Genomic DNA, 24076 nt, shown 5'->3' with positions numbered 1-24076 from the left:
TTGAAGACCTGTGGGGCAATAGATATTCTAGGCTTATAACAGCTCCAAGAACTAGGAAGTAATGGAATCATATAAAGACAGATAGAAACCTCAGAATGCCTGGGCTGAAACTGAGAAATAAGTTGGAGGCATATGGCAACAGGACGAGGGCCATGTGTAAATTGCCTCACAAGCTTGTCATATATGCTGTAGGCAAACTGGAACCTGCTTGCTGAGAGGTCTTTGAAGAGGATTGTGATCTGAGTTGTTAAAATGTTAACACGTGGGGGCGCCTGGGTGGCTCAGTCGGTTAAGTGGCCAACTTTCTGAAAAAAAAAAAAAGTCAACATGTGGAAGATAAAATACTGGTAAAAATCAACTCTCCTCAACACTCACAAATCCCCTTTTGTCCTGTAAACAGGGCACTTAAAAGTGCCTTTTTTTAGACAGGCACCATGCCCAATGTGGGGCTTGAACTCACAACCCTGAGGTCAAGTCACATGCTCTACCAACTGAGCCAGCCAGGCACACCCCTTAACTCTTCTTCACCCGACCAACTCCAAACAGCCTCCGGTGTCCTGTGAACTCCAGGATGATGGGAACTCCACTGGAGATGGTGTCAAGGCCGGCATCAAAAAAGGACTTTTGCTGGAGCCCGAGCCGGCCCAGGGGTAGCCAACCTGGCCTGAGAATGAATCACAGCTGGATGGAAGAACACCAGCATTTCAAAACTCAGGTGACCATGGGCAGACCTACCATGACAGATTTTCCTTTTCTGGAGATCACCAAACCCACAGAAGGCTCTAAGAAGGAGCCAAACTTTTTGGTGGGGGGTGGGGAGCAATGGTTAGAGGGCTCAGAATTTGATATCGAATCTGTTCCTAAGACCCACTAAGTATAGACAATGAGGCCCACTGATCAAACAATTTAATCCTTTTAAGTAAACTCTATGCCCAATGGGCTCAAACTCACAACCCCAAGATCAAGAGTTGCATGCTGTACTGACTGAGCCAGGCAGGCACTCCTTCCTCAATTAAAAAAAATTTTTTTTTGTTTTTACTATATTTTGAGAGAGAGAGAAAGCCAGCGCAGGGAAGGGGAAGGCGCAGAAGCAGGAGAGAGAGCAAATCCTAAACAGGCTCCACACTCAGAACAGAGGACTCTATCTTACAACCACGAGATCGTGACCTCAGCCAAAATCAAGAGTCAGATGCTTAACTGAGCGAGCCACCCAGGTGCCAGTAAAACTTTTCATGATTAGAGTTCAAAGTACAGACAGAAGTCATCCACCAATAAGCGAGTACGTCATGCAACTCTGAGCTGGGTCCTGCAGAAGTAACAATAACAGGCACTTTCTCTCCAGCCTGCACTGCTCCCTGCCTGTTCTTCCAGCATGGCCCTCTCATACTTCATCTTTGGCCACGGCTTTCCGTTGTATCTCCTTTTCCATCTAGCACGGTGCCTCAAGTTTGCTGAATCAATTAATTTACACCTTTTGTTTCATTTTGTTCTTCAAGAGTAGGCATGTAATGATCACTCAGGGTAGTTCAGTAACTGGATTCACACATCCTGTCAACACCTTAATGGCTAAGGTATAAAGAAAGCAAGACACAAGGAGGGATTCCAGCTTTATTGTTCCCCTTTTACACAAAACCAAGTAGAAGAAATAATACAAGATTAAAACTGCAAAAGTAGTTAATTGGTAGAACACATATACACAAAAAAATCCAGACAGCAAGACAGGCTTATCTACAATGGAAAACACATGTAAAAATTAAGGTAGTTTGTAGGTTTCATATGAACATTAAAAAAAAAAAAAAAAAAATCAAACATTATGCTACAATGGTTGCCATTGTTTACAGTAATATTGAAGGGGAGAAAACAACACTTATTTAGGGACAGATATACCACAAAGTCCAGGTTTTACAGCATCAGTGCAATAAATTCACAAAACTATATTACAGCTACTTAATCAGAGTTTAAGAACTGTTCCCAAATGTCACATTTTCAGCCCTCAGAGTTTCAATTCCTACAGTTTTCAACTATTCTAAATTTCTAGCTACCGAGAGGGAGGATGATTCTACACTTTCCAAGGAGTTACAAAATCTCTGTAGACCAGAGGCCACCTATCGTCGCCAAAAGTCTGCTCTCCCCAACAGCCCCTGCATTCTTCACAGAAATAACTAGGGAAAAAGTCAGATGCCAGCATAGTCACCACCTCGTATGCCCAATCTAAGGGGACCAAAGCAGCCCACAATTACCTTCAAATGAGAATCTTGAGGCTTACCTTTAAAAGGCTTAGTCTGGTCTTGAAAAATTAGTAGGGATAAGATTTATTTTCTACTGAAATGAAATCTTGACTACATATAGGAAGACTTCTGTCCTTTATTGGCTGGTGTCGGAGTGAAGGTCATAGACCTGAGTCTTAACCTATTATATACTTAGGTTCAGTCAGCTGGAAAATCTGAAATTAAAAATATGCTAAAAATACTTAACACAAACTTTTAGAAGCCTGCTGTTAAAAAGCCTTTAAGGATCTAACAACTCGAAGTCTCAGAGCAAGGAGAGAAGAGCTCTAAGCCTGTCATACTCCCCATTTGGGAAGAAGGATCAGTGTTTCTTACAAATTGCTAAGTTTTACACAAGGCAGAAACCAACACATACTAGGGCATGGAATTGGTTTCATTTGATTCCAGAAGGATCTTCTCCCACAGTACAGAAACAGTGTGAGGAATGAATCTTAATTGGTCTCTTCATCAGAAGCGGGAAACTTGGTCTCTGTATTCATGGAGCCAGACAGTTTAAGCAGACTGTGGAAGCAGACAGTAGAACCAGCTTCCTGTAGCCACAGACCACTACCTTGTATCTAGCTAAAGCGAAGATCAACAGGAACAATTATCCAACATCACAGTTAAGTATACTAAAAGGTGAAGTTCACCACTACGTATTTTTAAAGGAAGTTGCCTAAAAGTAAGAATTCAATGAACCTGGGTGAGAAAAATCAAAACAAGTCGTACTCACGAATGAACTGTCCACATAAGGCCAAGTGATGAGAATGCATTCAGCTACACTTCACATGAAGACACTATGCATAAAGCCTTACTTGGCAAGGCTGAATTTCTACTAAGGGCAGAAAGAGGGAGAGCAAGGAGCTACTTCTGTAACATTTCAGAATCCAGACAGCATTAAGAGAAACTGTTCCCAAGGACAAGGTGTATGCCATTCATTACACTCAGTAAAGCAGACGCATTATTCATTTTTCTTTTCTTTTTGTTTGAGAAGCTTATTTATCTCCCTTTTGGCCATTCCAATGTACTTCAAAATGATTCCGTGCTGGTTCAATCCAGGAAGCAACAGTAAGAAAGTCACTTAAAAATAAACAAACAGAATTAAGGAGGCATTAATTAACTTCCTACAGGTGATTATATTTTATAGAAGTTAGTCTCCCAGACTATCAGACACTCCATTACTTTCACTGGTATTGATCCCCTGAAACTTCTGTCACACCCCCCAACCTCAGATAATGAACACTGCTTATTTTTACCTCTTCCACACCACTTTCTACCTTGGTTAGTATGTCTTAACTTACTCGAAGACCACAAACTCCCAGAAAGCAAGGCTGTAGGTTTTAATTCTCTTTCTAGACTGGCAGTTCCTCCATCTGTACCTTCCAACTCGACAAGCACACAGATACTACTTTACAAAGTCCCACTCAGACCTCTACTGCCAGAATATGTCTACAGCCCCTCCTCAGAGACTTACCTATCAGGTAGGTGAGCAGCAGGTTGTGGACTTGCTGTCCCACCCACGCAACCGCAGCAAGAGAAACGATCATGGTCATGAAGTACTAACAATGAAAACAACAAGAAGTTATCAACCCCTAGAAACAGACCCAGAAGCCTAACTGTAGGACCCTGTTTCAAAGGTTAGAAAATAATCCAGTACTTGTTACAACTTTTCTTAAAAGACTTCGTATCTAAGGATTATATATATCTTACATATTAGGTTTTATGTATTACATAAAAACCCATAGGAAATTCCATTAGGTCTACTTTATAGAATTTATACACATTCCCTTCTAGAATTACTGTCATTCTATATATAAATTAGTTTAAAATCAATTTACTTTTACAATTAATAATTCACATAGTAACCTCATGTGAAGCTAAGAGGTAAGAGAATAAATGCTTTTTAAGTATTTGTCTTTTACTTTTATATTAGTAAGCATAGAAGAAACATTTTGCTCTGCTAGAGTACAAAGTTAAATGCAAAATACAATTTTAACTTCCAATAATTCAATCTAATTCATACAGATAAACATTTACAAATGTAGTTGGAGGAGTCAAACCAACAAATAATAAATATCAAACTACAACTATTAAAACAAAAAGGCCATCATTAGGCTACAATGAATAAAAATGGACTCGATCTTAAACTTTTGCTCTACTTAAATAAGTCAAAACAAAAAAAGTACCATTTTAGGCTTTTCTTCCTTTAGTGTAAAGAGGCGTTTCCACCAGCCCACAGCTCTGCGTCGAGTTTTTACTAGATTGCTACAAATTTCATGGAATCTTTGCTGTTGCTCAGTGGTCCTACAAAAAAATTTTCCCCTTCACTATAAGCAAATCTTTAAACAGAAAATATCATCCTCTCAAATTTAAAAAGCTATCCCCTAAAGAAAGTCTAAATAAAAAACAATTCACCATTCTCTTATGAACGTGAAAAAGTTTCTGTACTATTAAGACCCCTTGTATAGCACAGGAATGAGTTTTTACATAAAGGCAAGTGTAGGGGCGCCTGGGTGGCTCAGTCAGTTGAGCCTCTGACTTCAGCTCAGGTCATGATCTCCCAGTTTGTGAGTTCGAGCCCCGCGTCGGGCTCTGTGCTGACAGCTTGGAGCCTAGAGCCTACTTCAGATTCTCTGTCTCCCTCTCTATCTCTGCTCCTCCCCTGCTCATGGCCTCTCTCTTTCTCGAAAATAAATAAATGTTAAAAAAAAAAAAAAAAAAAGACACGTGTATGCACAAAGCCATGGTAATCCCTGGTTCTAAAGCCACGTTTAATTATAGTAACAAAAGACTCAAGGCTACTACGGGCCATGTTATAATCAGTATAAACTAATTTCTCTATTCCTGTATTATTTTTCAGATTCTAATGAATCCTGGGTTGTAGCCCATCAGGGTCTCACTGTTTTGAGGAGGACGTTAAGTTTCTACCCAACAGCTGTATCTGAGCATTCCAGTAAGATGATAACAACTACATTCCAAGCATAATACTGGGCTTCATGCCCACTTGATGCCAAGGTAGCAACCAACAGCTCAAATCCAAATTCTTTATAAATTTAGTCCCAGGGAGGGAAAATAGAAATAAAATAGAGTAAAAACACAAAAAGATCCTCCAAGAAAGCCCTTTTTGTTTTTTTGAATTATGATTAAAAAAAAAAAGTTCGCCCTTGTATTGTCTTTGCTACACAGATATGATGGCTGCTGTAGACCCTCACTGGGCAGATATGTACCTTTCTCTCCTCTAGTTCTTGTCCCTGTAAAACTGCAGTGACAGATACAGCAGAAGGGCTCCTGATGAGCCCTGAGACTCCTTGTCAGCAGCTGGACCTTACATGCTGCCCATGGTCAAGGCTGAATTGTGGCTATGAAACAGTGTTCTTCCTTCTCCATTAAGATCAAAAAATAAAATTGTTGTGGACTGAGCCACATACTGATTACCATGAAACATTCACTGTTTACTTCTGAAAAATTTTCTCCCAGAGTTATGAATTAGCAGATTAGAATGTCATCTGACTAATAAACTCAAGGTCAGAGGATGATGTCCTTTGTTAAGTTGTTACATTACATGGTTACAAACTTGCCCAAAACACAGCAGCAATGCATTGTTACATGTGAAAAACAATTCAAAGGACATTTTCTACCACTAATCCATTCTGCTATAGGGGAAACATCTTTAAATAAACATGCTTAATTATCCCATAACTTAAGCATATCCCCCTAAAATGTCCAAATTTATTCTTAAAGATCCATAAGGCATATTAATTTAAAAAGTCTTAATTTTACAGAATTATAATTTATAAATTATATAATTATAAAAAATATTTTTAATTTATATTTATATATAAAAATTATATAATTTATAAAATTATAAAATAATTTGGTATTATACTTTGTTATTATAATTGAACAAAAAACTAAAGGCACATGTAGACTACTAATCAAATTAAAATAAACAACCAAGGAAGAACAGCAACTAGGACCAAAAAAACAAACAAAAAATCTACTCCATCTAGTTTTGTTATTTTTTGGATCAGAAGGAAGTTAGAATATTTGAATGAATCTGTTCTGAAGCACTTGCTATGCATTTAGCTAACTACCACTACACTGCCTCAGTATCAACCTTAAACACAAGATCAATCTTAAAAGTCAAAATATTTCACAGCACTTAGAACAGTGCCTAACAGCAGACATTCATTACATAAATGGACAAAAAAAATCTATGTTACTATTTCCATATTCTTTCAAAAATAGCTTGCGAAATATACTATCTTAAATATCAAAGAAAATGAATGTAAAATGTAAACAATTTCTACAGAAAGTTCATTATGAGTTCTGCAGTATTTGATAAAACATTACCTCAAAAAATATCACTTTAATAAAACGTCTATAAAGAAAAAAAAAGCCAAAATAAATGCTAGCCCATAAAGGAACTATGGAACTGTAAATACTGAAAATTCATGATTTATATGCATCACCTAAGAAATTCTTCACGTAAAATCAACAATCCTAACCTCTAGGTATCTGATGATTAGACAATTCTCGCTGCATAGTAATCACAGCCACCAGGTTCAGTAACTTCACAGAAATTAGACTGCCAAGTCATTACGCCACCTACCATTTATTGGAGCCAAAAATTCTAGGAGCCAGAATGGGAACAAGGTAGTCAGCCAAGCACAAAAACATAACAAAACAGGAAACACCAGACAGAACAGATGGATCTAGATAGTAGATAGTCCTGTTTAAAAAATAATAATAATGAAGGTTAGAAAAACACAGTCATTATTATTCCTAGTTGAAGACATTTATTCATTTAATCCTCTGAGTCTTAAAGATGTTATCTGCCCTTTTCCTTCTAAGTTTCTCACAAGTGGTTTTCCGAGAAGCTTCAGAATACATGACATCATAGCTGCAATGGTTAATGTGAATATCAAGAGACAAAAGCTCCCTGGGGCCCTCAATACCTTTTAGGAGTGTAAAGGATCCTAAGACCAAAAAGGGTGAGCGCCACTGATTTTTTCAACTGCATTAGGTGACCGAGCTTACATAAGTACTATAAATTCTGAAAACTAGAAGAAGTGCTTTAAGAAAAGGCATTCTTTACAGATTACACAATACAAAAGACTTAAGGCACTTTCAAAAATGGAGGCCGGGTATTACCTGAGCCCTTATTAATAACAAGTACAATCCATATTAATTTAAGAGCTCACTTACAGAAACACCAAAGAAACCACACCCATGATGGCAGGTGGAAACCAGGCTCTTTCCCATCTGAGGACTTTATCAGCCATCAGCATCACCTCTCCCCATCCTTGAAGCTGCTCTTCCAGACTTGCAGTCTCTGCGGCCTGCAGAGAAGATCAACGTGTAAAGTGATCATTTTACTGCTCTCGGCATCTCTGTGCTTCCTACAGAGGTAAATTATTTTAAGGCACCAAGAATGTAAAACAGCTCTTAACCAAATCATTATCTTAAATCAGTTGCTAAAACACTCTGCCATTTTGGTACCAAAGACAGAAATTAATTACGAGTAAAAAAACAAACAAACCCCACCTATCGTTCACTGGTCAACTTCCAAGTCCAAGCACTGGGCTCCTCTTTTCACAAAGAATGTGACATAATTCCTATAAAGCCCCTCAAGGTGGGGATAATTAGACCCATTTAACAATTAAAGAAAGTGGGCTCAGAATGGTAACTAGCTTTCTCAAAGTCATGGACTACTAAGTGGCAGCCCTCAAAATATAAAATTAAATCACATTAAGTTCACTCATTTTTCAGGTGGTTAGAACAGATCTGTTGTTTTGTCATTTCACTGATTTATACCCCTACTTCTAAAGCCATTAGGAAAGCCTCTCCCTGAACAGCATTCAATTTTTAAAATAGCTTTGTGTAATGGAATCATTTCGATGCTGGCATCATTTGCACAATTAAGTCAAACTACTTTCACCAAATTACATGAGGCATCTTAAGCTCAATATATCTCAATACACGGAGTGCTTCTTACACTTACCAGGACATCTGGTGAGACTTCAAATTTCTCTGCGAAGTAGGCTTTTAGGATAAGCTAATGTGGTAAAAAGCCCTTAAACTGGTTTTGGTACAGGAAAAATAAATGAAACAAGAAACCCACATGTTCTTATAAATGTTATCACAGGGAAAGATGCAAATGCAGCCTAATCATAATAAACATGCTATCTGTGCCACACTCATCACTTAGGTGACTTTCACATTTCTGACTCTGTATATCCTGCTTAACACAGTTAAACACGGGATTACTATGTGCCACAAACTCGAAGTATTTTATATACTTATGCTTTAATTCATCCTCCCAACAAGCTAAAAGGATGGTATTGTTACACTATCAGATACGCAGAGGTTAAGAGATCTGAATTGAGGAAATGCAAAGGCAAAGGCCTTGTTCTCAAGTTACGCTGCTCTGCTGGAAAGAACAGTTAAGCTCCAGGTCAAGCAGGATCTGTCGTTTCAGTAAGCTGTGTGAATCTGGGCAATTTCTTTGTGCTTCCATCAATCCTCTTAAATGGAACCTGGCTGGGGCTAACTATGCCAACTATTGAGAAGTGTGTGCGTTTAAAGGAGTAGGTCATGCATTTCTAAAAACCAACGCAAGATGAAAATCGTGCACAATCAAAACTGCTCTGCAAAGTCATTTAATTAGTTAGCATCTGGGCTCTTGGAAAAATCAATCGTCAAACACTAAATTCTTTGGTTCCTCTATTCATTGTGGTCGTGGTGTGTGTCCGGTCTTTCCTTGGGGAAAAGCAACAGAGACAAAGCAAGGATTTCTCCCGTGTTTTGTTTGTTTGTTTTTGCCAGATCATGCCGTGAAATTTGTAGTGAGGTCGACTCTGTCCGCCTGTGATAACGTCAATGCAGTTCCTTCGGACCCCTGCTTATTCTAAGGTCGTCCTGTGACACCCCCCCCCCCTTACAAACTCCAGACGAAAGCCAGGTCCTCCCACTATCCACCTTGCTGGTCTCCTAGTCCCGGTTCCCCGCGGTGAGCTCAGAGCCTCCTTGCGGTTTAAGCCGTGCCAGCTCTAATAAATTCTCGCCAGCAGCCCCTTGACCCTCCACCCCTGCCCAAGTATTGGGGGGGTGGGGGGCGGAGAAAAGAACGAAACCCAGATACGACTGGGGACCTGGGACTGAGAAGCGCTCGACAGGCCACTCGCGGCCCTCTGTCCCAGGCTGCACCCCAGGCTTATCAAAGCCCTCCTACTCCCACTTCCTCTTCATCCCCTATTCGCGGTGATCACTCGCGGTGCCTGATCACGCGCCCTCCTCCCCCCGTCGCGTACCCTCCCCGGGATGTTAGGGGTCGATACATCTAGCGACCGCCACGCTGGAGCTACCTAAGAGGCCCAAGGGGCAAGCGTCGTCTTCTGCGCCCGGGAACCGGGAGAGGAGGGCGGGGCCCGCTACAGGGCATAGGAACGAGGCCGCAGCACCGCCTAGCGAAGCCAACCGATGTCCGGAGGCCCTGCTCGGCTCCCCCTCGACTCACCAGCAGGTTGGTGCTGCGATTGTCTCCCTCCGCCATCGTCCCTGAGGCGCTGCCTTAGCGAACACAGCCCACTCTCCCAACGAGTCTTCCGCAGAGCCCTGCACGGCGACCCCAACGCGAGGGTACGCCCCGCAGGCCACTTATATAGGCCAGCCGCCTTTCCCGACAGTCCCCGCAAGGCCCGCTCCTCATTGGGTGGATTCAACTCAAGTTTAAGGGTAGCCGGACCAACCGCTGCTCAGCGCATGGCTTGAAATCGAGGTCAAAGGACACCGAGGCGGCGCAGGGCCGAGGGGGCGGGGACAAGGAATGACCAACCAGCGCCCAGGAGCCGCATGACGCCCCGCCCAGGCCTTTGGGTAGCGGTTGAACTGCCGCATCCTCCTACTCGGTCTGTCAGCGGACGGAGCGGGTGTGGCCGCCGTGGTCGCTCTCGGACCCCCTCCTACTGGAGTTCAAAGCAGCTAAGGGGCCTTGTTGGAATTTTAGTCCTTGGAGAAGTTGGACTTGCATTATCAGGCGGGGGGCGGAGGCGGGCGCGTGACACTAACCTCGCTGTGATTTCGAGGCCCGGTGCCCGTCGCCCTCGCTGTGGCCCTGCACGGCCCTGTCTTCTAATCCCTGCTTTGGCCGCCCTACCCAGGCGCCTGAGTCTCGGATACTCGTGCCCGCCCCAGGAGATTTTGAGCACAAGTAAAAGAGCTGTTTATGTAAATTTGTAGCAGTTTTTCCCATCAGTTAAGAGTAAGGCCTGTAGCTTGATGGAGGAAGGACGAGGGGAGGGGGCGGATTCTGGGTTTAGTTCTCAAACTTGTGAAAAATGCACCAAGTTACGAAGTTGGCTTACTGGGTCTTCAGGAAAATCGTTTGTGGGGCAGGGCGTTTCAGTTACTTAGGGAACCAGGAACTCCTTCTCCATCAAGGGTCATGCAAAGGAAAGATGTTAAATAAAACCTCTGCTAAGCAGTGGAATTCATAAGCAATTTAAGAACTAGATGAACTACTAGATAGATACACTACTTACTAGATGAATAACTTCCACCTCTTTTCTCTGCAGGATTGCAAAATGCATTAAGTGCTTGATTTTTTATTAATAGGAACAAAACCATGCCAGATGTGGACCTGGTCAGATAGGTTTCAGGAAACTTTACCGTGGCTTCTAACTTACGACCTTTTATCCTTTTATAATCACCTGTATTATGCCACAAGTTTAAATTTATTTTAAAAGTATTACTTAAATAACTACCAGGTTCCTAAGAGTTCAGGGAAGGCATAAAGAGATGTGAGAGAACAAGCCAGTGGGGAAAGGAGCATTGTGAATTTCATGGAAGGGTGTGAATTACCACAAATCTTTGGGGCGGGAGAGGTGGGGGGAGAAGCATCTGGATGAGGTATAAATACTTGGGGGGAAGTAACCCTTTACGAAGGAAGGGGGACTCTTAAATATAAGTGCCACTTTGCGGAATGTTGGAGTGGGGATCGGTTTTGTGGGTAAGATGAAGCCGGCTGATAGAGATCCCATTTGGGGAGATTTTAAGCTATGAAGTTTGAGGAGCAGGCCCTTGCCTACCTCTTCAAAAGGACATTAAAAGGTCCCTATCAGCAGCCACATAATTAGTGAACATATTTAGCACTGCGTGCAAAAATCTTGATCTAGACACGGTAACATCCGCATCCAAAGGAGAAGCCACAGAATTATTATGCTTTAAAAATGACATTTCTACTCTGGGAAATCAGCCTCTGCTACAAAATGCGTCTGATTCAGCCAAGTTCCCTATGTACAACTTCAACACCAGCTTGCGAAATTGAGGTAGGTGAAAAAAACGGAAGCAACTCCAACAGCACAGGTTGCCCCAGTCCCCAGTTACTTTTGTTACTCAAGGAATGAGGTCCCAGACCTATTGGCAACTTCACAGCACAGAAGCCCTGCTGTAAGGTCTTTCTGTAAACTTCCAATTGGTCTAATCATTAAAAAACACCTACCCTCAAGGGCTTTCTTTTGCTCTTTGTTTTTATACAACAAAAATAGGATGTGATCTTTTATACAACAAAAATAGGATGTGCCCAATGATGACACGGTTGACATAAATCCTCTTAAAATGAACTGGCAAGAACAAAATGCAATCTCATTTCCAGATATTAAAACAAGCCAGACATTTTCATTCTATGAGCTTTCATACCCCAGGGAATATACATATTAAAAATGTGCTACAGTTTTGTTTTTAAATACTGACAAGCTGATTAAATTATACCTTGATACTAGAACTTACCCACAGAAGTAAAAATTTTAGCTGCTGCTCAAAAATAGACTTTGACGATTAAAAAATTACTTTGAGGTCCACCCACCTGGCTCAGGTAGAGAATGTGACTCTTGACCTCAGGGTTAAATTCAAGCCCCACGCTGGGTATAGAGATTACTTAAAAACAAAATCTTAAAAAAACAAAAACAAAACCTCTAACCATACTGAAAAAGTAAGCTTTCTGAAACTTACTTTAACCAATAAATCCAGAGCTTAAATGCTATGTCTTTCTTTAAGACTTTATTTTCTGAAAAACAGGTATTTCATACAATCTTTGCTGTGTTAATGCAAATATGCACAAAGTAGGCATGTATTTTTGTTTTCCAAAAGATGCATTATGAACATTTTCAGGAAGCTGGTGTGATTTATTCAACTTTTAATCTTAAATACAATCACAAAATTATATCCATCAGGAGGCATTACAACCTTTTGTACAGAGAAGCCACTTTATTTATACAATGTTACTAGGACAAGGAAGATTCATTTAAACTCAATTTGCTCTTATAAGGGTAAAGTAAATTAACAAATGAAGTATGATGTTGCCACTGACATTACAGGTGGAAATATAAGAGAAATTTAAAACAGGAAAATAACTGACACAACAACTTTAAACAGGAGCTGAAACTTGGACTGTCAGGCAAAGAAAAGAAAAAAAAAATCAGCCTGTTTTGAAAGAAAAACATTCTACAAGCCTGCATTTCAGGAGAACATGCAATTCCTTAAGTTTACCATCTTCAAAAATCAAACTAATTGTATGACATTTTTACATTATTAGCACAACAAACAGCTTTTCCCTAGTAAGCCCAATTTCCCGTAGAAAGCAAGGGACTCTAAGTGGTTCATGTTGTACAACTAACCCTTAACCTGTAAAGCTTCTCAATTGGAGTCCATTTGCCTTTTTGTAAATAAGGGATGGTGGTGATGTTACTCAGGCCTAAAAAGCAGGAAAAGTGCAACAAATCCTGAGGGGTTCATAATACAGGGGATTCCCCCTTCTGCAATGTTTGGAAAAATGTGTAACCCTAAGCTAGCTTTTCCCCACAGGAGGAAAATTTCTACTACAACCCATACATTGAAAACAAAATCTACCTTCTTTAAGTGACCCTTACATTACTATAGTCTACCTCCTTGATTTAAGGGGGGAAAGTCCTAGCTCTAAATTACATTTTACAAGCCCACGATGATAGAGCATGGAAGGTCACTGTTTTTCACATTCATCTAATCTTATGTAAAACAAAGGTATGTGCGCTAACAGTAAAGCATTTGCTGATTTTTGATGTATATGAATCGGTCTAACAGGCTAATTGTAGGTGCTTCCTTTCATATGAAAAGAATTAGGAAAAAGAAGAACCAGCCCCTTTGATTTTAGTACTGCCAAAACAAGTAAGCCCCCAGAATAATTACAAATATGTGGAGGATGATAGGCCAGGAAGACTTTTCAATTTAAAGTACTGCCTATAATACCCCAGATTTAAAAGGACCTAAGATTGCACATCAACTCTAATATTTTTGGCTGTACTTGCATTGCCCTGCTCGGCATTTTTTAATGGCTCTTTCCTTAAATTTCACACGTCAGAACAACCACAATTAAAAAACAGAAACAATGCAGAAGACACCAAACACGGACAGTATTAAGAAAAACTACACACTAAGCTTCATAGTGGCAAGTGTTAAGGGCAGAAGTTACGAAAGTTTTTCTTTGTATTACAAACCCTCACCCTGAACTTGGGGTTTGGGCTCTTAAAAAAAAAAAAAATTAGGGAAGCAGATCAAGAGCTTGATTATCAGTTCACACAGAGAAATCTCACATATCTCAAAAACACTCACCACAAGTGCCAGACGCAAAAGAATCTTAATAATCCTAGCAAACTATGTTAACTCATGACCAGAGAGAATGAGATCCTGCAAGACACAGCGAAGAAAGACTAAACGAGAAATACACACAGCTCCGTAAACCACTAAGCCTCCACAGCTCTGTAGAGATATCAACTAAAATTCAGGCAATTTTAGAAAATCAAAGACAACAAAACACTTACGATCAACTTCAATTTCCAAGGGTACTTTGAATGGAAGAAGAGGTTGTAGGTTATTGTATACCCCCTGAATCTTGGAGAGAAAGGAAAAGAGAGGAGCAGATCCCTGGTTGTCCACAGGTATTTTGTATCAGCAAAGACGTGTGACTTCACAACTACCGCACTCTCAACTTTATCTTACAAAACAATCCCCCCAGTATTGCGCTGGCTTCTCAGTCTGCTCCATCACTAGGGCCTTTCACCACGGATTACATCTGCTGAGTTTGCTTCCAACGGTTCAAAAAGCCAAGGCTGCTTACAGAAAGACTTCCCAGACGAAGGCAAACTGTGCAGATCAGGGTCTTATTGTGCAGAGTGCAGTAAAGAGCAAGCTTTGAAGTCATCGGTCACATCTGCCCCATAACCAAACATGTATGATGCCACACTATTTCTTCTCAGAGGGACCATTTTAAAATAAAAGCGATGGATAATTTATCAGAGGCACATGTTTCTGATATAAAGCTGTTTTGTTTTTGCTCGGATAAGGTGCCAGGTACCTCTGAAGCCTGAAATTCTCAGGCAATAAAACCCACCTATTTCCTTTACCTTCCTTACCTAAAAAAAAAAGCAATTTCTGCCGGGACAAACTAGTGTGACCTTGTTTTATCACTGTGATAAAAGTTTTTCCTTGTGACAACAAAGAATGTCGCCGGAAAGACTTTACTTTTGAGAGAGCTGAGGTAATCAGGTGATGGACGCGGCAGCTCCCACAGAGCCTCGAGGAAATAAAGCAGCGTGCAAAACACAATATGGCATCATTATTCCAGATAGGTTGTTTCGATTGTGAAAATAAGGTCCAAATGAATGAAGAAAATAAAATTTGATGCACTAGGTTCCTTAACTGGCTATCGGACACACGGGTATTTGAAAATACCACCTTGCTTGCAATACTTGCCTAAGTATTAAAAAAAGCACTGATCCTGAGATGCATTCTCTCACGGGTACCTAAGGATTATAGATTAAGGTGGCAATCAGAATACAGAAAAGGCCAGAGCTATGTGGAATTTTTCCTTAATACCCTTCAAGTTTGTCTGTGAAGACCGGCGACCAGAAATGATCACAGTCTTAATCTCTAAAATGCAGGAAAAATGTATTCAATCAAGATTTTGTGTTCTATTTTGTGTTGATACGTGATTTTAAGAATCCTATCCTAGTCTGTGTTTTATTGTGGATCAACAATTCAGCTTACAGTACTGAAATGCAACACTAAATTTAAGGAAACCTTGATCATGAATTCACAGCAAACTATTAAAATTGTGCAAAAAGTAAAGGACTTCACAGATTAATAACTGAACTTAATAAACGATGGCGGTGGTTCTCATTTGCTGATGTTTCATGTACGTGTCCTAAAATGCCAGGTAAATCAAAGCACTTTTAATTTACACTTTGTAAATTAAAAGTATCAAATGAGAAAACTGAATTAAAAAACATTTCACTCTACCTCCACCAGAACATCACTTTATTGTTAATCTGTCATCAACAATGTAAAACTCTAATGGGTACTCTATCCTGGTTTTTAAAAAGGTAAAAGATTACATTGGATTAGCTACTTTCAATGAAAGAAACTACAGCAATCGCAGAAGAGGGAAAATTTGAATGACCTCCCAAAAATGCACACTATAAGCAAAGGGAAGTGTACATTAAATCAAATGTCTGTTAGATTCATTACTTTTGAATGCACAGTGACAATTCTGGAAACTGTACATGATAGAATCACAGAAATGACTTAAATAACCAGGATTACATTTTGTATGTGATCATCAGACCTTTAAACAATCCTTGAATTTTCCATGTTATCAGTGGTTTTGGAGAAATTCCTGTTTATCACTCCAAATAGGTTGTTAACAGCATCGAGACGGAAGTATATGAAATGTAAGGATTGAAATAAAAGTAAATTTGAAAGATGGCTAATCTACTAGATCAGGTAAAAGGAGGATGGGTAGATGGTGTGGGGTTGGGGGAGGAGGACAGGACGATGGGTAGTTTTTTTTCCCTTCATTTCAGAAGTAAGTTCTTCCAATGTAGTGTATCTGTTACATAGCTCTCCATTTCCAGTCCATTTCTGAAATTCTTATCGCATAGCCTTTTTGTGCCTACTGGTCAACCCAACCAGTACTGTTGCCAAGCAACAAGTGTTACACGAGAATCTGAATGCATCAAATCTTCCTTGGCTGTGATTTCTTCGCGGCCCCAGTCTTCTCTGTTTCTGAGCGGGGTTTGTTTTTTCCTGGATTGTACACACAGGGTCAGGTGGAATGGAGTTCCAAATCACTCTGTGCTCCGCGGCATCCCGATTTCTTTCTGCAGCTAACCTCCTGACACGTTTGCAGCTGTTCTGTGGCAGAAAGACAATCTCCATGTTCAGGCGGTGAGCTTTCTTTCTTTCACCCTTGACCCTGGGGTTGCAGGCCATGGTGTTGGGCGTATCCCTGAGTGCAGCTGTCCTGCAGGATTCACTTCCTAGCGCCCCGAGATTTCCTAGGTTTCCTCAGAGTAAGCCCCCAGTTGCATCACCACCGACTGTGGTGTGGCTTTGGATGCCTGAGGCTGAGTTGATTCTGGTGGATGTCTGACCTCGCTTAACCAGACTCATCTACTGTCTTGCCATTCATACCCAGGCTGTCCAACCTTCATACAGCTGAGCCAAGTTATCTAGATTAGTTGCTTCCTTAATGACATAGTCAACCTGTGAAAGCAGGCAGGATAATATTTTAAACCATTTAAAACTTCAAAGGACATATATGAGTTCTAAGAATTGTTTAAAAGTAAGTTTCTAATCACCCAAATTAATTGCCCATAGGACATGTCATTGCTATGGTGGAGAGGTTAAGTAACCTGAGCTTCCCTCATAATCCCAGAGTTTACAAGAGGTGTGTCTTGGGAAAGTCAAAAATCCCTTTGAGGCTTGTCAATCCTTAGATGAAGAGAGCCCCCACTGACCCCACAGGTGCTCCTGGGGTTAAACACATGAAGTCACTAGGTAAATGCTTAGGCAGCGTATAAGAAAGTGCCTGGCACATTCTGCAATACAGTTGGGTACTCAACAAATACCTTGATTCTGACTCAGCTAAATTTTCTTTTATAGTAAGAGATATAATTATCTCTGTATCCAGAGAATCCAGAGGATCCAATTGTATATTAAATGCTCAATATAGGGCTGCTGAATGATGACTTATACCAAAAGCCGTGCACAAAGATCTCTACACTTACCCCACTCCTCTAAGTCCCTTAACTCTCTTTCATATAAAATTTAGTAACTATCAGAATAAAAAGCACAATAGCCAAAGATCCTTCAAACAAATGGACAGAGAGCGAAGATAGGCAGTCGCGAAAGCACACAAGCTATTAACCTACCAGAAAGCTTCGGAAGCAAAGATACCCCTCTGACTCGGTATCGTCCATGGTTTTTTTAAGTTTATTTATTTTGAAAGAGAGAGTGAACATGTGTAGGGGGCGGGGGGGATGAATCAATCCCAAGCAGGCTCCACACTGTCGGCACACAGCCCTATGCAGGGCTCAAAACACAAATGGCGAGATCATGACCTCAGCCAAAACCAAGAATCGGACACTTAACCTAAGACTGAGCCACCCAGGCACCCCTGTCCATGAATTTTTTTTTTTAACAAACTTGGTAATTTCTACGGAAGTACCTCTTGACCAAGAAGAGTTTAAGTTTCTACACAGTGGTGCAGCAGCATTTAAAATTAAAAAAAAACTTTTAGTGTTGATGTTAAAACTGAATTGTGGATGTCAAAACATTGAAAACAGGGTAATCATAGTCTCATATTTTCAACCCACAGAAGAAAAGGTACATTTGTAAAGGAGAATTCAGGAGAACACACTACCATTGACCAAATGACCTAACTTAGTAACACAAAAGATGGCACACTGACCAGTATCCCTTAATGTAAAATTCTGAGAAAGACACATCAGTGACATAGCATTCCTGACAAAAATGTTGATTCTGAATTTAATTATGAGGAAAATATCAGACAAATAAAAAGTGAGGCACATTCTACAAAATGACTGGTCTGGACACATCAAAAAGGTCAATGTCATAAAAGAAAAAAAAGAAAAGAAAACGATCAGGAACTGTTCTAGACGTTGAAGACAACTAAAAAATAGAACAAGTGTATGAAATGAAGATGAGCCTTGACTAGATCTTGTTGGGGGCAGAGCAGGCGGTTCAAGAGAGAAGGGCTAAACAATAAAGGCCATCCGGGGATAACTGGAGAAATCCAAGTATGGACTGAATGTTAGGTAACAACCAATGTTAGCATCAACGGTACGTTTCCTGAGTTAATGTTTTGTCTAGGAGACATATATTGAAGTATTTATTAATTTTTTAATAATACATAATAATACCTAGTAACACTTCATGCCTAAATACTTCAATATATGGGGCAACTGGGTGGCTCAAGTTGGTTAAGCTTTCGACTCAGGTCATGATCTTGCGGTTCATGAGTTCGAGGCCCGCATCGGGATCTGTGCTGACAGCTCAGACCCTGGGGCCTGCTTCAGATTCTGTGTCTCCCTCTCTCTCTCTCTCTGCCCCTCCCCTGCTCGCATTCTCTCTTGAGCACACATGCTCTCAAAAATAAACATTAAGAAAATTAATTTTTCAAAATAAACAGCTAGAGGGGAATTCATTCTCAAATATATAATTTTAATAACACTAATGAGAAAATTTCAGAGTAATGACTTCAGACAAACTGACACCCCCAAACACTTTATAGATACTATTCCCGCACCCAAACATCACCCTCATTTCACTGGAAACCTTCAGATAGTCCTCTTTAAAATGCAGATTAACTGTGTTCTCGTGGAGGAGAGAGGGTCAAGTCACACTTTTTAATTTCTGCTAAAAGAGGGAATGGGGAGAAAGGAACATGCTAACAGGGTAGTCAGAATAAAATGGTGAATGTTTGACAACTCCAGAGTTATGTTACTCAAAATCTTCGGAATCCCGAAAATAAATTCCAGTTCCTCATTTCTTGATGAACCTCCAAGAATATGGGTGAGTTTATCTTTTAACCTGTACTGTTTCAGCAGCATGAAAATGTGTAGATCAAGTTTAAAAATGGTCACCTGGGGGCACCTGGCTGGCTCAGTCAGAAGAGCATGTGATTCCTGATCTTGAGGTCACAAGTTCGAGCCCCACATGGGGTGCAGAGATTACTTAAATAAAACTTTTTAAAAAAATAATAAAAATAATTAAAGTAATAAATAAATAATTTTTAAAAGGTCACCTGTTCAGCAACTGACATCCTCCTATTTGGATCAACATCTCGGCCCTCTAGCTTGGCTTTCACTCTCTTCCACACACTCACTGCATATGAGTTTCTCTCTTGCACAGCTACAAAGCAACGGAAACACAGAAGTCAAACCACAACTTTGTACAAGTATCTAAGGCACCCTTATTCTTACTAACTTACCCTTCCCAGTTTTAGGGTCTCTGACAGCCTTTTTAGGACTACAAGCAACACTCTTGCCAGTTCCTGGAATGGTGCTTGGTGGAGTATCGGCTGATGTGGCAAGATTTTTCTGAATCAGCTTTCTAGCGTTCTGTGACATCACATCAGGCTGAGTCTTCTGGCCAGTGTTGCTCCGGACTGCTACAGGGAAAGAGTGGGTAGCTCAATTCACATGTAAACAGAAGATGGAGGGAGACAAAGAGCAGGGCAGGGCTCTCTCAACCATCAACTACACATATATAGCCACAAAGGTGAGTATGATTTTAGAACCTTAAAATCCTTATCCCTTCAAATAGATACTGTCCTCTGAAAAATATAGCCTAGAGCTAGACCTTCAAAAACGAGTATGTACAGTGATGCTTGTTGTGGCACCAAAATACTAGAAACGTATGAACTGTCCAACAATATAAGGTTGATATGGTAAAGACACAGAATGGCATATTAAATTTGGGCATGAAGTCACTTGTTAAAAGATCATTTGGTGGCGAGGAAATTACCAATTTAATATTAAGTGGGAAAATACAACAAAAATTGCATTCACAGAATGATCACAATTTGTGCATGTACTATTCATACGTAACTACAAGTATAACAACAAATATATTAACGGACTGACCTCTAATTGGAATGAAACTACAAATTTTTCTTTTTATAATTTCCCTAACAAGTATTTATTTTATATTCATGTGTTATTTTTTTTTTTAAGTTTATTTATTTGTGAGAGAGACAGTGTGAGCGGGGAGGGGCAGAGAGAGAGGAAGACAGAGATCTGAAGCAGGCTCTGTGCTGACAGCAGAGAGCCAAATACAAGGCTCAAACTCACGAACCGCAAGATCATAACCTGAGCTGAAACAGGACGTTGAACCAACTGAGTCACCCTGGCGCCCCATTCATAAATTATCTGAAGAAGATTTAAACACAAGGTATTTTTACTCTCTCACAGAAGCACTTTTAAACTTAAGCCAAAACTTAAAAGGGGGAGGGGAGCACCTGGGTGGCTCAGTTGGTTAAGCATCTGACTCTGGAAATCAGCTCAGGTCATCATCTCATGGTTTGTGGGATCAAGCCCCATGTGGGTCTCTGCGCTAACAGCAGGGAACCTGCTTGGGATTCTCTCTCTCCCTCCCCTCTGTCCCTCCCCCGCTCAATTGCACTCGTGCTCTCTCTCTCTCAAAATAAACAAACTTTAAAAATAAATTAAAAAAATAAGATTAGGAACAGATGAAGTTTCAGGTCTTTTCTGAAGTGGAAAAGTCATACCTGCAGCAAAGGATGGCTGATAAGTAGCAGCTGACGTTGGACTCGAACATTCATTTGTTGCATCGGTGACTAAGGGTGATGCAAAACCCACTAAATTATTATAGATACTGAAATACAAAATAAAATGGCTTATTTATGAAATGCTTCACCAGGTAGCTACTTATAAATCTGAACAAAACTGAAAAAATTTAAATGAATTAAATAAGCAAAACTTACTCTACCAGATTTTTGCTTCCATTTGAAATCTAGGCCAGAAGGCACCCTTACCTCTGACTCTGTGTTTTCAGTTCTTTCAAGGTGGGAGTTATTTCCTGGAGCATTTCAACGTGTTCTTGACTTCGAACCTGACCCATAGCTTGGACTAATGTGAACAGCACCGTCTGAATGTTGTCTTGCCATGATTTGTATTCACCTAGGAACTGCCTGACACTGCTCTCATAAGGGACATCCTCGCCGTCTGCCAGGGCAGCTTCTTCATCCTGGAATCCACATGTTAATGACTGACAGAACTGGTACTGGTCTCAATAGTAACTCATAAGACAGTCACATTTTGAATAACAAGTAATAAGTGTTTTTCCAGCAAGTGTTTAATTTGTTTACCATAATTAACTCCTTTTCTACAGGAATCTGGTTTCCAGTACAAAACAAAAAGTCAAAGTAAAAATAAATCCCCAAGTTAAGTGATTCATTGTTTTGTAATGATGAAGTTATTTAGCTTTTTTGTGGGGCTGAGTTTCCTTACTATGGAAATTATGTAGGATACTGAAAGGAAGAGACTACATTTCATTCATTTTGGAGGTGAACGAGCTTAGGGATAAGGCTGGGGAGGAGGACGAGACATTGGAGATCTAAACACCTGGAGACTATATTCAAGTTTCAGCTTTGTTGTTAAGTTATAGGACTCTGGGTTAATCCATTTCTTTAACCCCCAGTTTCTCTGGGTACAAAATCAGAATACGACTACCTGCTTTAGAAAAAAAAAAGTTGATAAAAACACAAATTAACTCCATTACAAATTGGAAGATGTGAACCAAGAAGTTGTTTTTGTTTGTATCGTTATTTTCCCAAATACGACTACTTGTAATTTTATGAAAAGAGAGATCTGACTGGGTGTCACTCATATCAGTCTTACCTTGGCCATTGCTTTTAGGAGGTGTTTGACATCTCCAAGTTGCCGGTTATGACCAGTGAGCACAGTTTTTATATTATCAACCAGATTCTGAATTGTTTCACAGACCGTTTCTATCTGTTGCTCTTTCTCTGTCTGAATTGCCCTCTGAGTAGACATATCCTGAGTCAGTTGTTTGTGTGCTGACAAAAGCCATTCAGAGCTGCCAATAGGATGTTCAAGACTGGTGTCCTAAACAGAATAAACATTTGATTTTAAGCATTAGATGGAATAAATAATGGAAGATTCTTTCCTTCATCATCACCATTAAAAGGTACTAGTAACTCAAAGTGACACAAACAAACTCATTTGCCAAGTCATGAACTAATGACCTACACAATAGTTTAAGAAATAGAAATAGTTTAAGACATAACAAATGTATCTAGAATAACAAAGATGATCCGAATCTAGAATGCTAAACCCAATGTAAATCATGCTTTCAAAGGCCACGAGAGCTTCCTAATTAAAGTCTTCTCATAAAATATAAACATCAAATGTATCAATTTGCTATTTTTGGACTTAGCCCTCCTGTCCAGCATTCACCTTCCACTAGCCCCCTGTCTGCTACCGTATTTTCAGTACATTTAAGTCATTTGCTATACGTTGTATTTCTCCTCCCTCTGAAACTCCACAGAACTTCCAACTATGGCTCTGAGAACCCTTTTCACTTTTTTAAATACAAATACATTAAAATAATTTTTTAATATTTTATTTATTTTTGACAAAGAGAAACAGGGAGACACAGAATGTGAAGTGGGCTCCAGGCTCTGAGCTATCAGCACAGAACCTGACACAAGGCTTGAACTCACGAACTGTGAGATCAGGACCTGAGCTGAAGTTGGACGCTTAACAGACTGAGCCACCCAGGCTCACTTTTTAATTCATTGTATTTATAATTAATAGGTTCCTTGGGCGCTAAGAGCAAGATTTAACCATTGTTATATCCCTCATAACAACATCATACATATAGTATACACACTGCATAAATGTAAACCGAGTGAATATATTAAATGGAGTTTGAGCACATGACACTGGCCTTATCATTTTCATCAACAAGTCTCTTTACCCCCACACTAAGATTCAAGACTCACCACTCTCTGTAATAAACGAAGCTCTAACTCAGAGACCGAACTGTTAAACTGTGATGCAAATGAACACATTTGCTGGCATCGTTTGATTAGTTCAAATAACGCAGCATCCAGGTTTAAGGCTTCTGCAGTTCTAGTTCGTAAACTTTCAAAATGAATGATATTGCTGCAGAGGAAAGTGACCTGTGAAGAGGCAAAAGAGGAATGGAACCACCACAATAAGGGGGGGAATGCAATTTTAATTGACATGAAAAAATATTGCCTATTCATTTCCAGAATTCAGGACCAAACTGGTCCTGAAAATGGTATGAATGTTTGACTCTTCTGGGACAAAACAGAAGTAAGCCTGAGAAAGGCTATGAATAAATGCACTTTTTTTTTTTGGTTGATGTTATTAGGTCTGAGATGGTTAAAAGCACCTAAGTACAATTGGGTAAAAGTATCTGCTGTACAACTGCTTTCACACAGAAAATTTATTCCGTAATAGAACTATCATCATATTCAGGTATGTTCAATTTCAATTTCAGTTTGTCCAAATTTCAATTTGGAATGTTGCCCTTCTGCTTGTCCTCTTGCCTAACTTCACAATAAAGATCACAGAATACTAACTGGCTACTTGACGACATTACGTACATCTTTTAAGGTATGATAATACTATTGTGATTATGCAAATAGTTCTTTTAAGTACGTACTGAAACATGTCATTGATTTAGTCTAATTTTCTACCTGACTGGACATACCTAATAGTTTGTTTCCATTCTCCACCCCCCAAAGTAACAAACTTAATCCACAACCTCTGGCAGAATTCAAGATCATAAAGACATTTTATTGCCATGCTGAAAGAATAGTATCAAATCTTTGGGTCACCTAAGCTGCATAAAGAGAACCTTAGACAAATATGGAATTCAACTCCATATTTTCCAACAGA

The 24076-nt window shown here is 39.9% G+C and overlaps 2 protein-coding genes and 1 long non-coding RNA gene across 6 annotated transcripts in view; 1 reads left to right on the top strand and 2 right to left on the bottom strand.

Moving 5' to 3' along the window:
- Positions 1–511: 511 nt before the first annotated feature.
- LOC122471619 lies at positions 512–5353 on the top strand. Its single transcript, XR_006294220.1, has 2 exons — positions 512–715; positions 5128–5353. It is a non-coding gene; the product is annotated as an uncharacterized LOC122471619 (long non-coding RNA).
- ARL6IP1 (ADP ribosylation factor like GTPase 6 interacting protein 1) lies at positions 1595–10082 on the bottom strand. The gene is made up of 6 exons (XM_043560434.1): positions 9787–10082; positions 7476–7609; positions 6880–6999; positions 4454–4571; positions 3742–3826; positions 1595–3347 (listed from the first exon to the last, which is right to left on the bottom strand). The coding sequence occupies exons 1-6, from the start codon at positions 9820–9822 to the stop codon at positions 3229–3231; spliced, it is 612 nt and encodes a 203-aa protein (XP_043416369.1). The 5' UTR covers positions 9823–10082; the 3' UTR covers positions 1595–3228.
- A 2222-nt stretch (positions 10083–12304) lies between these two features.
- Positions 12305–24076, bottom strand: part of SMG1 (SMG1 nonsense mediated mRNA decay associated PI3K related kinase) — a 105044-nt gene continuing 93272 nt past the window's right edge. For 2 of the 4 annotated variants that reach the window (XM_043560430.1, XM_043560432.1), the window contains 7 exons: positions 23152–23331; positions 22025–22252; positions 21160–21371; positions 20893–20999; positions 19594–19773; positions 19408–19514; positions 12305–16844 (listed from right to left, as the gene is read on the bottom strand). In XM_043560430.1, coding sequence (XP_043416365.1) covers positions 16767–16844; positions 19408–19514; positions 19594–19773; positions 20893–20999; positions 21160–21371; positions 22025–22252; positions 23152–23331 — 1092 coding nt within the window. In that variant the 3' untranslated portion in view covers positions 12305–16766. The remainder of the gene's footprint in view (positions 16845–19407; positions 19515–19593; positions 19774–20892; positions 21000–21159; positions 21372–22024; positions 22253–23151; positions 23332–24076) is intronic. The other 2 variants (XM_043560431.1, XM_043560433.1) reach the window with 2 other exon arrangements.

This window comes from Prionailurus bengalensis, chromosome E3 (genome assembly GCF_016509475.1).
Source record: "Prionailurus bengalensis isolate Pbe53 chromosome E3, Fcat_Pben_1.1_paternal_pri, whole genome shotgun sequence".
NCBI classification, from domain to species: Eukaryota; Metazoa; Chordata; class Mammalia; order Carnivora; family Felidae; genus Prionailurus; species Prionailurus bengalensis.
The sequence above is the reverse complement of the archived record's forward strand: the minus strand, read 5'-3'. Positions and strand labels throughout refer to the sequence as shown.

Coding starts and splice junctions, on each gene's coding strand:
- ARL6IP1 (XM_043560434.1), bottom strand. CDS start 9,822: ATGGCGGAGGGAGACAATCGCAGCACCAACCTGCTG. Junction 7,000..7,475: donor GTGGTTTCTTTGGTGTTTCT/GTAAGTGAGCTC, acceptor TTTTTTAAACAG/GACTATCTACTATCTAGATC. Junction 3,827..4,453: donor AGGAAGAAAAGCCTAAAATG/GTACTTTTTTTG, acceptor TTTCATTGTTAG/TACTTCATGACCATGATCGT.